The sequence below is a fragment of the Lytechinus variegatus genome, chromosome 1 (genome assembly GCF_018143015.1).
Source record: "Lytechinus variegatus isolate NC3 chromosome 1, Lvar_3.0, whole genome shotgun sequence".
Classification (NCBI taxonomy): Eukaryota; Metazoa; Echinodermata; class Echinoidea; order Temnopleuroida; family Toxopneustidae; genus Lytechinus; species Lytechinus variegatus.
In genome coordinates this window covers 60,798,758-60,814,581 of record NC_054740.1, presented here as the reverse complement: position 1 = coordinate 60,814,581, position 15,824 = coordinate 60,798,758, and the positions used below count along the sequence as shown (strand labels likewise).

Genomic DNA, 15,824 nt, shown 5'->3' with positions numbered 1-15,824 from the left:
GGACCAAGAATAGACTTGCAATTGATCGCAAGTTTCTTGCAACACACCAATAAAAAGCTCATAAAGAAAGGTATATCAAATATATTTTAACTCCTTGCACCGCAAATCAAATTTGAAACATGTCCTGATCATTCGTTCCTTAATCTAAGATGTTTGTGACTTCTCTTTTATTTTACTTTCTTTTCGCCGAGAGGTGTTGAGGAGTTAAAATATATTTCATACACCTTTCGTTATAAACTCTCTAGGAAATATAGAAGCATTCATATTCCGTCAACTGCGAAAAGGAAATACAATAAAAGAGAAGTCACAAACATCTCAGATTAATGAACGAATGATCAGGACATGTTTCAAAATTGTTTTGAGGTGCTAATTAAGGAGATGAAGTAAATTTTATATACCTTGATCCTTAAAAACTAAGAAATATAGTCACTGCATACTTGTAACTCATATTTGAGTGATTTCGGGTGATTTCATGCAAGGGTCTAGAGTGGGCCATAATCTGGCCATAATATGCCTGCGCGTCTATCATGTACTGTGTTATAGAAGTGTTGGTGTATTGTTGAAGTTTAATAATGACCCTATATAGCTAGCTACTTCGACCCGTTGAACCTGACTGGGATCAATATTCGTCAATTACGCCGTCTAGCACGTTTTGAGAACAATGGACGAAGGTGTGAAAATCACAAAGCATCCAACAATAGGAAGAATCCTTTTCAAGAAGCTATGCTAAGATCTCTTGTGTAGCGGTTTGAATGTGAATTAACCCTGGACGCCTGAATGGTCAAAAGAAATTACGCCTATTTTATCTTCAAGACAAAAAAGATAAATCAATGAAATAAATGTGTGTGTTTTACTTTTTACAAACGTGTATCAATTAATCGAACATCTTATTTGCTGTATTGATGAAGAGTACCAGGTCGATAACATGATTTATTAATGACACCATGTGAGTTCTCAAATAATGGTACAAGATTTTAGAAAAAAAGTTTTGGGTGTCGTCTCGTTTATATCAAATCTCAGCAAATATTGAAAAGTTTCTGAAATGTCATTACTTTGAAAGTATGCACTTCATTAAACGTGCACATCAGGATGGTCTCCCATCCTGATGGGAATACATTTTGCCTTGTCATGGGGAAACTCCCCATGTAAGGAGACAAAGGAGCTGCACTCCTTCCCTATCATTTCAGCGGAAAGGAAGTGATTACTCAGAGAATTCGGAGATGGAGGGGAGAAAGAGTAAGGTAAGGATCTGTCTATTCAAAAAACAAATGGAAGAAACATAAATAGAACGGTGGGGGGGGGGGGGGGGGGGGGGGGGGGGGCGGCGGAAGGAGAGGTTTGCCAAATAACAAATTATGAAAACATTCAGGTCACTGTATCAAAAGCAAGTTCAAGTTCAACTATTCAAAATTTAAAAAAATATATATCACATTATAGTAAAAATATAGGCCTACATGCGATGCAAGTGACTACAGTAATAGTATGATTTTTTTGTAAATGAAAAATATGCATGTCCTCTTCCTCCTCTCCTTTTTTTCTCTCACGTGATTATCCTGATCACTTCAATCTATCATAATTATGATTTATCATTAATCTTTAATTTATTTTGAACACTATCATGTTAAGGATTGGTATGTGATAATTTATTAATAAAACATAACTTGAAAAAACTATATAGCATAGACAAATTGGTTAAAGCTCCCCCCCCCCGTGGTGCAAATCTAGCTGGTCCAACAGTTGGGTAATAACGTATATTGGTATATTCCATATTTATTATTATTCTAAGGTTGCGTATATAGAACATGGTTTAATCCTGACAAAATGGCTTTTATTATATTTCATTTTACTTTATTTTCACCATTCGTTGTGCCCAATTTCGGCTCCAACTACTCTCTTCCTTTCTATTCGTTTCAACGTTTCCTCTGCCTCTACATCAGGGGGGGGGGGTACTTAGATTTGGACAGGGGTGTGCGGCTGAAGGTTCAAAACCAATAACCATTATGGGTCATTTTGGCTAAAAGGCACCCATTATTAGGGATTTATTAAAATTTGACCCCCCCCAAAAAAAAAAATGGAGAATATGGACCCACGTTTAATTCCAGTATCTAAAAATTAGGGCCATGTTTAGGGATTTTTCAGCATAAAATGTAAAATCAAACCCCATGTTTAGGGATTTCTTTAAAAAAAAAGCGACCCATTCCAGCGGCACATATGCCTTATTTCGTGAGTACCCCCCCCCCCCGGTGGTCTGAATGTATTCAAAATTTTCTGAACGCTAAAATATGACTTTATTGCTCATAATTAATTACCTCGTAATTTTTTCTATTTATGCCTCGACTGCACTGATTTTTGCTTTTTGCAATTTGCAGATACCATATTAAGACTCGTGAAACGAAAATTAAACGGCACGCACAAAATTTACAATTTGAAGCCAACACCGAGCTCTATCTAATGAAATTAGATCTAACTGTTGTCTTGTCGACGGAGAAAGGTCATTTGTTCGCGATTTGGTATATTTCTCCTTATCCTGGGGCTGGCTTCAAATTGTAAATTTTGTGCGTGCCGTGGAATTGTTTTATCACAACTTCCAAGTCCGGACGGCTGCACACGCGTTGATCCTGTTGACTGTATCCACCGTCTTTTGACTTGTTAGCTCCATGGGCATGGTACAACTACATACAAAGTACAAGAACAAGTCCTGCATTTGCCTGGTCTTTGGCAGAGCCTCTCTTTTTCGAGGCTCAGGTTGTGGAGTAGGGATTTTCGTTTATTTGGTTCTCTGGTTATTTTATTGTTATTCTTTTACTGGCATTTGATCTATTCATTACTTTCTAATACTGCCTGGCCAGGGTTAAACTTTGGGGAAATTGCAGAATTTTCTGTTTATGGGGGGGGGGGGGGGTCGAGTACAAAATTGAAAATCAAATTCTTCGCAAATGTGGATGCATACGTTATACCGGATGTGGTTTATGAAAATATATAGCCTTTAGGTCAATCGATATCTATTAGCATGATTAGGTAAATAAGAGTAGGTCTTATCATCATGTCGGCATCATGTTAAAGGTGTGCTAGCTCGGAAGGACAAGTGGAAAAAGTATATAGATCAACCAGTTGCCTAATTGTGAATGTGAAAACAGATCCTCTTTTTAACCTTCTTTCAATCCTAAAATTCAATTTTTCTTTAAAATTTTGACAAATGTAGCTTACCAAAAACCTAATACAAGTTTTAAAATCATATTTCTTGGGGGAAATCCATGCAGTGCGTTTCCTTCCCCTTAAAAATTCCAAACTTAGGCAATTAACTCTTAAGAAGTCACCATGTAATCAAATTTTTGCCCACGTAATGGCAACCATACGATAAATAAACCAAAGGTGAAAAATTTGTCCATTGACATTGTTTGCTATTATTATGTTACCTGGTTATTGTTCATTCGTTCACTGTTTGAGGTTCATGGGTGGAATCTCGAACCAATTGAAGAGTTGCAGCTCTGTAATTACTGATAGCTTGAAGTAGAAGTTCGCCTTGGTGAGAAACACGCGGTGAAACTGTTCAGTATAGGACCTACCTTTAATTTTTAAATGGAATCTCAACAAAAAACAACTGCATACATGCCCCCTCCCCACTGCCATGTCATCACCATCGCAATAATCATCATTGACATATAATCATCAAACTTTTAGGATTATCATAATCATTCTCGGCACCTTCATTATCATCACCGTCAACATCATAAAACATTAATTAATCATCACCGAGGGGCCGAAGCAGGGGATATATCCTATTTTCATAGGGTGCATCAATAATTGTCCACCGCAAAATATCCTCTGATCCGCCGCCCATGATCACTGTTTGCTATTCTCGGGATTATTTCACATTGGCGGCGGGAGCAAAAACATTTAGGGGAGGTCCTAAATTTTTTGACACACAAAAAAGGTCATCAACCTAAATTTTAGGGGGAACAAAAACATTAAACATCTCAAGGGAGGGTCCACGTGAATTTAGAGTGGACGCAGGAAACAAAATTGACAAGCAAAAAAAAGTTATCAACAATAAAATTTAGGGGGGCACGCCCCCCGTCCTCTGCTTCCGCCGCCTATGTTATTTCATAATTCTAATGATCAATTATTAAGATCATTGTTACCATCCCATCATCATTATCTCAACATAATTATCATCATCACCATTCTTGTCATTGCCACATCATTAGGATCACAATCACCGTCATGATCATCACGATCATAAAAACCAGCACTGTCATCACATGTTACTCAGAAAACTGATTTAAAGACTTCCCAATTCGACGAATTATTCTCTTAATTGTTTCAAATGTAAAGCTCAAGTTATACCTCTTTAATAGAGAGGTACAATCAGTTGCATCGCACTGATAACTGCAAATAATAATAATTGTAATAATTATAGGGCTCGGGTCTCATTCGAAAAAAAACCCTGCTATAGTGGTAAAATTAATAATAACATCGATGAGTATGATAATCATAATAGTAGTAGTAATAATGATGATGCAAAAAGCTATGTGACTCTAAATACGGCCCTTGAGATTTGGTTCAGCCAACAAAGAGTCAGCATCAGGCAGATGAAGGGGATTTTCAAAGACGTATACTCGGACCCTAGCTAGAGCTGGAGAAGGAAGAAAGAATAATCGGATAATTATTGGTTGGGTCTGAGCATGTAATAGGTCCATGGTCTGAGGGACGATTGTGAGTAATCTTTTCATCATTACAATGTTAACAAGTGCTTTGCTTGGGACAGCTGCACTGGCAAACAAACTCGTAGTCAGCGTCTATCAACCCATTTCATTTCGCACGCGCGTACGGCCGGCGGAGAACTGAGGCTAGTAACCAAGATCGTTTGCTAGTATAGTAGTCTGGACGGGCATGTAATGCGCGGCCGAGTAGATTCTAGGACTAGATTCGTATTCTAAAGCAGAGCGATTCTGCTGATCTCTACATGTGAGTTGTTTTCCAAGCCAATCAGTTATCGAAAATGTAATTGAAAGAAACAATCTATGCCCACAATCTTTGCGAATGGTATAGAAAAAGGCTCGCTGATTTGGAGTCCTAATCATATCGCGATAAATTATCGCAGCTCGAGAAAGTAGTTCGCGGCCGTGGCCGTGCGCCGAATCACCGGCCAGAACACGGCGATATCTGCCACAGACTAGCCTAACGTTCACGCACGTTAATATTGCGATAGTCAGACCCACATCGATTAGCGCGTTTCACGTGCGATATCTGTCAAGTTTATTTTGGGCGCTACTGTAGTTGTGGTTGGTCGAATCAATCACAATTCTTTGTAAAACGGGACCCTGATCAGTCAGTATGTACATTGGTCCTGATGTGGCCATATATCAATGAAGGTCTGATTAGTCCTTTGCCAGGACTGTTCTACTTTTCAGTTATGTTGTTGATCAATAACACAATCTTCGACCTCTACGCCCGAAAAGAAAACAGCCGCACGATTTCCTCACATGAAGGGCGTGAAAGAGGGGATAGCGCGATCACTGGGGACGGCGCGCAGGGGATGGAGAATGAAGCAAAAAAAATGGAGAGAAATAACAAGTACACCGACGTCTAGAATCTAGACTAAGGTCTGATCTGATGGCTAAGTCAGAGCAAATAAAGAAAAAAACTTATATACACATTCTATAGATCTACATGTAGGTTTATCCATATCAGTTTTACAAGCTTAAACATGATTGAGCATGAGCCTGTAAATACATGTAGTATAATTACATATGTTTGTCAGTCCACAAAATCTGGGAAATTTCATTTTAAAGGATACCCTGCTCTTGTTGATATATAACATATGACAGTCTTCGAAGCTGGATTTTTGGATGATAAGGTTGGATTACATTATAAAGATTCAAATCAACTTATTGAAACATACTGTTTTATGTGCATTATCTGTGTTTAGTATACATTTACACCTCTGCATAAAGAATTTGAGTGCAGTTTTCATTTGATAACTTTGTCAAGTACTAGTTTTGTATGTTTTTTTTTTAACCAACAGACTGGCAGACTGTAGTTAGTGGTTAATAGTTTCAGTACCATTGAAGCCTGTCATCTATTGATTATACATAGAGAGCCTTTTATAGATTTACTTTTACCGAGTGACTATGCAAGCCAGATGTGTCATCTGTCTTTGTGTCTCTTTCATTGTGAAACTGATTCCAAAATCACAGCAGCAACTTACAATATCAATATTCATGTATTTTCATATCAATTAGTAAAGGCTACTGCACACTTTACGATTGGACTGCGACCTGATTTTATGATAAAATGTACCATTTTTTTATGTGAAAATTGAGACACTAAACAGTATGGGTACTTTAATAAAGTTCAAATCCATGAAAATAATACCTTTGTCAATATTACAATAAAAGCAGATTTAAAATCTAATATTTATGATGTCATAACAATCATACGGCTGACTGGTGCTCCAGCTTACATGTTAAGGGACTTGCAATCATTCAAAATTTTATTATTAGTATTCTTACAGTTAAACTTGAATATCAAATAATAAGCAAAATATTGTTTGTTCCAAAATTGGATCTGCATGGACCAGTCCTATGGTGTGCAGAGGCCTCTAGACACAAACAGCTCCAAATATTTTGAAATCAGTTCCCTCAGTGCTTGATAGGCCTAGATGACACCGTTCTCATAATGCTGTCTAAGAGGCCGTTCTCATTACGCTTTCTAAAACTAGTTTTCTGGAAACCGATTCAGGAAACCAGTTTGAAAGATTGCTTTGCTAGCGTTCTCACTTGATCACATGAAAGTGGTTTTCAAAATCACTTGACGTAAAGCGATATTGTTGTCATGGAAACGCTCTCATTGGGGTGACATCTTTCGCGTGAAATTCAAAACCGCAGCGTAGGCATTCTTCACCTGTCGTGTGGAGTAGAGGGCTCTAAATGTGCAAAGATCGCTTCCCGAAGAATGGTCGTGTCCTCACACTAAAACCAATTTAACAAGGCAAAGAGATCTTGAAAACTACATCGCGAGGTGGTTTTATGAACCGGTTTGGAAGATCACTTCCAAGATCGCTTCGACCGTTCTCATTACATACATGTATTAAACTAGTTTCCAGTGAACTAGTTTTAGGAAGGTAGTGAGAACGGTGTCTTTGTGTACAAGCTCTCTGAACACATCAAGGGTTAAATATTCATTCTCATTGATTGATTTTGGTTGAATGAACTTATGCACAGCAGGGTGGAGTTAACTATCGCATAATTAATTAATGATAATTAGCTCTCTTTTCACATGGGAAATATAACAGTAAAATAATACAATTATAGATACCCATCTACTATAGACTTCTTTGCATTCCTCAAAATATATAGACAATTTGAGGGCAGCTCAGAAAAGCTGTGTTTGATATTGTTTAAATGGCAACCTCATATTGTCTGAAAACATTGTCTCATAATTCCTGGAGAAAAAAAAAACCTTTCTGGATACAAGAAGGTTCTTACTTAGAGGCTGTTCTCACTATGCTCCTAAACCTAGTTTACTGGAAACTAATTTAGTGGAAACTAGTTTAACGTGTAGTGAGAACGGTAGAAGCGGCCTTGGAAGCGATCTTCTAAACCAGTTTGGAAAACTACCTCGCGATGTAGTTTTCAAGATCGCTTTGCCTCGTTAAACTGGTTTTAGCGTGAGGACACAACCGTTCTTCGGGAAGCGATCTTCGCACATTTTGAGCGCGCTACTCCACACGACAGGTGTAGAATGACCATGCTGCGGTTTCGAATCTCGCGCGTAACGTGTCACCCCACTGAGAGCGTTTCTATAGCAACAAGAGCGCTTTACGTGAAGTGATTTTGAAAACCACTTTTATGTGATCAAGTGGGAACGCTAGCAAAGCGATCTTCCAAACTGGTTTCCTGAATCGGCTTCCAGTAAACTAGTGTTAGAAAGCGTAGTGAGAACGGCCGCTTACATGTATGTTAACACTATAAAAATCTTTTTTTATTTGAGCCGCCCCCAAAATGTTAATTTTGAGATATGAGGTTATACATGACATGTGACAACCACTTGAAGCATTTTCAGCTCTATCTTCAAGATCTTTATGATGTACATGTGGTTGCTAGGCAGCCTGCAACCTTGATGATGAAGACAGGTTTATGGAATTCAATTAATGGTGCTGAAATGATGGTTTTTACATATGTTACAGACCTGTGGGTTGAACCTTTAGAAATTATGGATTTATTTCAAAACTGGCTTAATAGCCAACCATTGTTTTGGCTATGTAATTTCATATCTAATCTAAGTAAATGTGTAAATTGCTGTGCAAAATCTTCACTCAAGGAAAGTGGTCTGCGTTTTATGCATCCTAAAGACTGCCTGTGTAAAGAAGGTCCCGCTCAACTTTTTTTCTAGTCTTGTGTGAAGACTTGCTTGTTAACCAAAATTTTAGTCAGGGTCTGTGCCTGCAGACTGTGTGTCTAAATTTTGTTAGAATATTCGTTAGAATACCAACTTTATTTTTTTCAAAGCTATATTCTTCATACTTGTTTTATATTTGATACTTGAATGAACATACTCTATCTTAAGTATGTACACTAAAATACCATCTTTTTATTCTTCCAATGCACTATTATTCATCTACATGTACTTGTTTTATCTTTCTTTTAAAAACAGCATCTTCAGTATAATGTCATATTTTATTTCTTCTATGATGTATTCTTATTATGTTAATCAAGTATTGTCATTAAAAAACCAACATTTTTTCCTCTAAAGTTGTATTTTTAAAAATGATAATTCATCTTTCTTGAATGAACAAACATATTATCACTTTCATTATTAGATTACCATAATTTTAATGCTTTATACTTTACAATCTTTGTATCTTATCTCACAGAAGGAGAAGCAGAGGTACTCTGGTTGCAGGAGATCGGTCTGGAGACCTTGGCTGTAGCATCACAGAGTAAGATATTAATAGCTAATTGACAAAGGCCGCACCCATATTAACATATTTCCCAGGCAATATTTTCAACCTCATCAATACAACTCGCATTTCATAAATGCAAATCCCTTGGTATTCTCAGAAAGAGCTATATTTTCATGCACAAGTTTTTCACATTGTGGTATAATGAGTTCGTGATGAAGCTGTTATTGTAGACTTCAAATAGGCTATATTGTAATTTTGTCTTTGAGGTTTATAATTGTAAGAATACTGCAGGTCTTCATTTTGGATAAAAGGTCTAATTTGTCTCAAATCATTACCAATTATACGTGTGCTGCGATGTCATTGTGATTAAGCTAGTGCGATTATGGTGGATATTAAAATTGTCTTTATTCTAATAAGGAGAGTATTGCACAGTTAAGGATTTGAGCATAAGCATTCAAACAATTATTTCAAACTTCTTTGCGCAGTGAGATGTTCCATTCTCAATATTTGCTTTTAAAAACTTTTTATTCAGAAATCAGGTTGCAGACCAATTTCAAGGTGTGCCGTGGCCTTGACTCTTTTTTTCCTTGTCAAAAGGGATGGTCTCACTCACACAAACACACATCATATTTGCCATTTTTTGCTCACATGCATTGTGTGACATTTTGTTTGACTTGAAAAAATCTTTTAATTATCTTCTATAACATAGCTGCAGCTCTGTACAACATTAACATAATACCATCGTGCACTTCCTGTTTCATTCCAATGAATACAAGATGTGTCCTTCAAGTACCAATTATCAGTGGCAGAAAAGGCTCTAACATTCTTTCAAGATAGTATTATCTGCTGCCTAATTAAATAGAGAATTAAATACTAATGGCTTATGGGGAGTGTTTCATGAAGCACATACTCTCTGATTTTCACTGACTACTTGTGTTTTTAGCCAATCAGATGTTAGGATTTCAGTAGCTTATAACAGCTTTGAGTGAAAATCACAGACTATTTGTTTCATAAATGTTCTCCAGGTGTATCATTATGGAGCCGTTATATAACCTCAGTCATTTTCTCAATTGTTTTTGAGGCAAATCAAGGACAAATATCTTGTAACATTGTTAGGATTGGATGTTAGAAATACTATTTTTTCCCAGGTTTAGTTGCAATTGATTAGAATTTTTAATTGGTAATAGTAACAACATATAAGGTGAAAATTGGTTGAAAGTCTTGCAGTTTGAATTACTTCATCAATTTTCAACCAATTCTCATGAAATTTGGCTCACTCATTGGTTTTGAGGTAAAGATGTTCGAGACACATGTGTTGCCATGGGGCAGATCCAGGATTTTCCAAAATATGGCACATTTTCCCAAGGAAAAAATTGACGGGGGGGAAAAAAAAGGTCTTTCAAAGGGCACGCTTTTGTTTTAACAGAATTTGTAGTTTGTACATTACAAATTTATATTGTGCCTCTCAAAAGGGGGGGAGCATGGGCCGGCTTTGCTGATTTTTTTTCAACATGGATTTCTGAAATATCTTGTACAAACTATTCTAAAGATGTTGGATGGGTCACTTTGTATTTTTTTCTTAGATTCTAATTTATTTCCTGTCACTGCTGATTTTTTACGTGCAATATTTCCAAGTCATGTCACATTACCATCATATAAAGCATGCTTTATAGTACTGTCGGTATACTTGTGCTTTGTCCTTACATGCTTGAAATGAGATGATTCAGATTTGATTTATGATGTCAGATGGATTCTCACTTTCGGTCTAGGTTGGTATACTGCAGGTGTATATTAAAAAAAAACTGGCTTGGGTGGTTTTAAGCTGTTCGTTCGTGTGACTTTATGCACGACTGGTGATCTGTTCATGGGTGCCAATGACTTTTGATTTTTATTACCTCATTTCAATATCTTATCTTTGTACATTAACGTTGTGTTATCAACAAGCATCAGAATGTAAAATTTGATCAGGGTTAGGAAATTCATTTTCATTAAAAATGGAAATGCAGTCACCGTCCTAGTGTAAAGTCATCTGTAACTTTAGTAAAGCTTTTTGAAATGTCTTCCTGTACCGTGTCTTACAAAGAGTTACGATTTATCCAGTCAACTCTATGGAAATCCAGTCAAATATATTGCTGTACACACGTATGACCAAGGAATTTCCAAACACCCCCTAAACAAGTTTTTCTCTGTGTGCAAAATAACCCTCTAAACAAGTTTTTCGTGGGCTTTATTTACACATTTTGGCCTCTAAACAAGTTGTCGCCAAAATATGACCTCGGGGGAAAAAGAAGAAAAAATTATTAATTTTAATTTGTAAATCACCATGAAAGCACAAACCAAATGTATTTCATCCTTTTCATCTTCTTGCTGCTGCAGAGGGCCGTGGTCTTGACAATGAACTGTGGGAGAATGCCACGTCCACGCTGACGAGGAGCCAGGCAGCAGCAGTGAGGAAGCGCGTGGACAGGCTGAATGAGACGTACAAGCAGAGACTGCTGGCCGCGAGGGATGCAAAGACTCGGAAACCAGATGTCAGGGACATCTTTCCCCCGCAGGACACAAGGAGTGAGGTAAAAACATTTAATTACCCATCTTTTTGATGCGGATGTTTGGTTTGTAACCTATAGAGTTGCTCAACTGGTGAAAACGGAACGTTTTATGTTGGTATGGACATGGATTGGTGAGGGATGTTAATCGTGTTTCAAGAAGGGCGCTTGAAGCACTTCAGCACCTCAGCAAATATATTCAAGAGTGAGGTGCAACATGTCAGACCATATTAGTCTGCATTTGTTTGTAAATATTATATATGCTAGGCTTTTTGACCACAACGTTTTTTTTGGAAGTCACCAAACGGTGGATGCTCAGCACTCAGCATTTAAATCCACAATAGAGTATGACAATACACCAGAGGTGGTATGTACTTATATAGGAAGAAGAAGGAGAAGAGCTCGCGGTAACGGGCGAGAGAGGGGAAGGGGGTGACCAAAGAAGACATGAAAGAAGCGAGTGGTGGAGGAGAGCATGATAGAGGGTTCTGTATTAAGGAAGGAGGATCCACCGAATAACCTAAAGTGGGGGGAGGGGGCCCAGGAGGGGGTGAGGGGATTTCTGTGAGCATGAAGTGAGCTCTGTTACCCCTGTATTTGGGGATTAAACCGCATCAAAAACCTGGACTACTTCTGCTAACTGCTACAACTACTGCTACTATTGTGAAAAAAAGTGGCCACTAGAAACAGTTGAACTTTTTAGTAGACATGTTCTTTAACACATATTCCTTTCACTTGGGAAACAATTTTGGTGGCCTCAAAACCAGTTGAGTGATTTGAGTGGCAAATGAGCTGATGACATGAAGACATGAATACTTGAGTATTAGCTAGTGTCACAATTGGCTTTATGTTTAGCTAAAGCGAAGCATTTGACCAGGGTTTAAATTCAGAATAATGATGAGCGGTTTTGGTACTAGACAACCCAATCAGAAAAAAATCTTATCTTAATGTGTTTTATATGGACTGAATGTTACAGCATATTGACTCAATTTAGATGTTGAACAGAGATAGATTTTATAACTCATCTAGAGGGAGATGCTAATAAAGTAAAGTACAAGGGCCTGTTTTCATAAAACTTTTTGTAACAAATTTGCAATAGTAAGTTACTGAATCTCATTGGTTGATACTAGATTTGTTATAGAAATGTGCATTTGATCTGTGAATGAAATGGTATGCAGAGCTAGTTATGATGTAAAGAACATGAAATATAGGTTTTCAAATAATCATTCACAAAATTATTTCTTTATTGGATTATTCACACGTTTATAACATCTTACAAATACATGTAATTCAATTTCATTAATGGAACAGATTTAACACTTACCGTTCCCCCTCTCTGTATCCCTCTCTCACACACACACTTTTCAATTCTTTATTAAGATTTAAACAAATTTACTTGTATTGTATTTATGAGTAGAGAAAAGGTTATGCCAAAAACGTCAGCCTGTACTGCTTTCATTTGCTGTTTGTGATTTTACAATAAAGGAAAGGGCTGAGCTCAATCATTTTTGTGGGATTGTGGTTGTCTAAATTCAGATTATGCACAGTTTACATGTATGATTTGTATAATACATACTTTGGAAATTTCTTGAACTACCAACATCTGTGGAACATTTTGTAACATTGGTAATAATGAAAACAATGATAAGCATTCTGCATGTATCTAGGAATAATCTTATTTGAGGCACACTATTACATGTACTATTACCCAAGCTTAAGCTCGAGCCGCTCTTTCCCATCCTGTGCATTCAAGGAATTAAGTCCTGCCGATACCCTTCAACCTCACCTGGGTCAAGTGCAGCATAATGTTGGTTAATTCCATGTGAAAGAAAACATGCCATGGCTGGGATTTGAACCCATGATCCTCTGATTTAGTGAAAGTGGAGAATCAGAACCACTTAACCACAACATCCCTAAATCTTTCAAATTATGATATCAAACTAGTTCAATGTACCAATATGTGATTGTTTGCTCTTTCAAATAAAAAAAAGGTTTGGGAATAAGCTCAGAAAATAAGGGGGAAAATAATCTTCTTAAGAGGTGGATTCAATTCATTTCATGGAACAAGTGTGGAGGGCTGTTACCAGACAGCCATAATAAGCTTCTCACAACCACCGAAGGGAAGTAATTAATTTACCTTAGTCTAATCCAATCGGGACAGCTACCTGTCAGTCACTCGTTAGGGGAGCAAGTTTCAGAGCGAGGGAAAACCTCGAGATGAATTTGTTTCAGAATCTGTGGCAATCTTTATAGAATTGATCTTTTTTTCTTGATGTGATCATCTTTGTGATCATTAATAGATGCATTATTATTTTTAATTGAATTATTGGCATGCACAAATTGAGCTACTGATATTTTAAAGACATTGTTTGGTTTTTACTATCATCATTTACAGTATCAACTCTTTTTGTCTTCCTCTACATGTAATACATTTTCTTGGTTTTCCTTTGTTGTTGTTTTTTTTCTTTCATGATGCAGAATTATGACAATGTGGAGGGAGATGGGCCTTGTAGCCCCCCCCCCTCCCCTGTTATGTACTGATCTCGACAGACCCTCAAAAAAACAAAGAAAGGAATAGTGAAAACGGTACTTCAATAAATGTCAGTAATACCGTGCACGGTAGAGATTACCAGCAAGAACAATTCAGTTATGTATCAAATTAAATAATCTTTCAAAATAAACTCGCATTTTATTTGTTAAGATAATTTCACATTTCATAGTTAAATATAAAAAGCTAACAAACTTCTGTGCTCTCCATAAGGGGTAACTAGGCAACTAATGGATATGCATACATCAGAATAGGACAGCTTTTATGTTTAATAGTAGCAAATTAAAATTCATCTATGAAAGATGTTTGTCTGACGATTTCTGCCAGGTCAGACAATAAAAAGGCCTTTCTTTTTAAAGGGGAAGAAGCTTTCTTTCTCTCTCCTCTCTGAATTCCTTGACTTTCTGTGTTGGCTAAGCTTGGTTAACATCAATTCGACTTTGATAAAAGGTTCATGTACTCTAAAATAAAAATGTTTTGAAAACTGATAATGAGGAGCATCTTTCATGCTGTGTATGAAATATGTGTAAATTATTACACCATTTTTTTTCAGATTCCACTTTGTAAGTTGTGAATGAAGCTATTATCTGTCTAAAACTTTCTTGGTTTCTGACGGCAGGAAATCTCATTACGTGAGAATTGATGACCCTTGCTGGAATCTAGGAAACCGAATTAGTCCCTGTCCTATTTCTCTAATTAGGGGTTACATGTCAGTTATTGCCACATGTACAGTTGTGATGCGGCTCATCTAGGCTCAGTTAGCAGGTTATAGCTCTCTGCATTTATTAAGTAGTATTCCAGATTTTATCGGGTCCAAATCAGATTATATAGTGCCGTGCAGATTAACGGGTGGCAAAATGAGGGGAAATTGCATTGAAATTTAAAAATATATGAATGTGTTATGAATGTCAGCACAACTTAGACTTACTGTTTAATGGTAATGTGTTTTATTCAAAGAAATCTTCAGAAACGGTAATGTCAGGCAAATTGATCAATAATTATTTCCAAGCATTTGATGACCACATCTTGAATAATTGTTAGGCTGCAGGCACAGACCCTGATTGAAACTTTGATCAATGAGTGGGTCTTCACCGAAGACTAGCACATCTAACTTGCTGTTACAATTCATACTGAAATAGTTATGATCATGATGATAACGCTATGCATGATGGCAATATTTCGCCTCTTTAGCAATTTAAATTTAAATTAAAAAAAAGCTACTCATTCTGTACCTACATTTATAAAAAAAAATTGAAGTACTGTAATTCTTGATATTATTCATAAAGCTGTGATCGCATCTTGACTTTGATTTTTTTTCAAAACTGTATATGCTCTTAATTTTCATTTTACCTCTAAAGGAGATCTGAGAATATCCAGATTATCATAATAATTTCTTGACCAGCCTTTCAATCGATGTTGTTTTTCCTTTCCTGTTTGTTGACAAAAGCTTGAAACCTTCATTTAAATAAATGCATTTAAGAACTGGAATTGAGGGGATTATGTGAAAACTTTGCCACACCCTGTATTGTGTTAAAGAAAATATATTTGCTACGTTATGATCCATCCTGTAAGTCAAAATATACCTTTGTTTGCAGAAAACACTTTGAAAAAAAAACATGCTGTTACAAATATTTCCATTCCTTGTAGTTAATGGTTAGATCAGAAAATTTTAACATTCATTTGTTCAAAATTATAAAAAGGAAGAAAATGGAGCATTAGAAAATTAAATTCTTTTTAGAAAATGTATCTAAATCTCAGAATCATACAGCAGAATATCCATTTCTTTTTCTGTTTAAAATGAGCAAAATATGAAATTGGAAAA

General features: G+C 36.6%; 1 protein-coding gene across 3 annotated transcripts in view; it reads left to right on the top strand.

Annotated features, from left to right (window-relative positions):
• LOC121418684 (rho GTPase-activating protein 18-like) overlaps positions 1-15,824 on the top strand; it is a 128,854-nt gene that overhangs the window by 32,192 nt on the left and 80,838 nt on the right. For all 3 annotated transcript variants that reach the window (XM_041612690.1, XM_041612670.1, XM_041612679.1), the window contains exons 4-5: positions 8,879-8,944; positions 11,285-11,478. In XM_041612690.1, the coding sequence (XP_041468624.1) occupies positions 8,879-8,944; positions 11,285-11,478 (260 nt within the window). The remainder of the gene's footprint in view (positions 1-8,878; positions 8,945-11,284; positions 11,479-15,824) is intronic.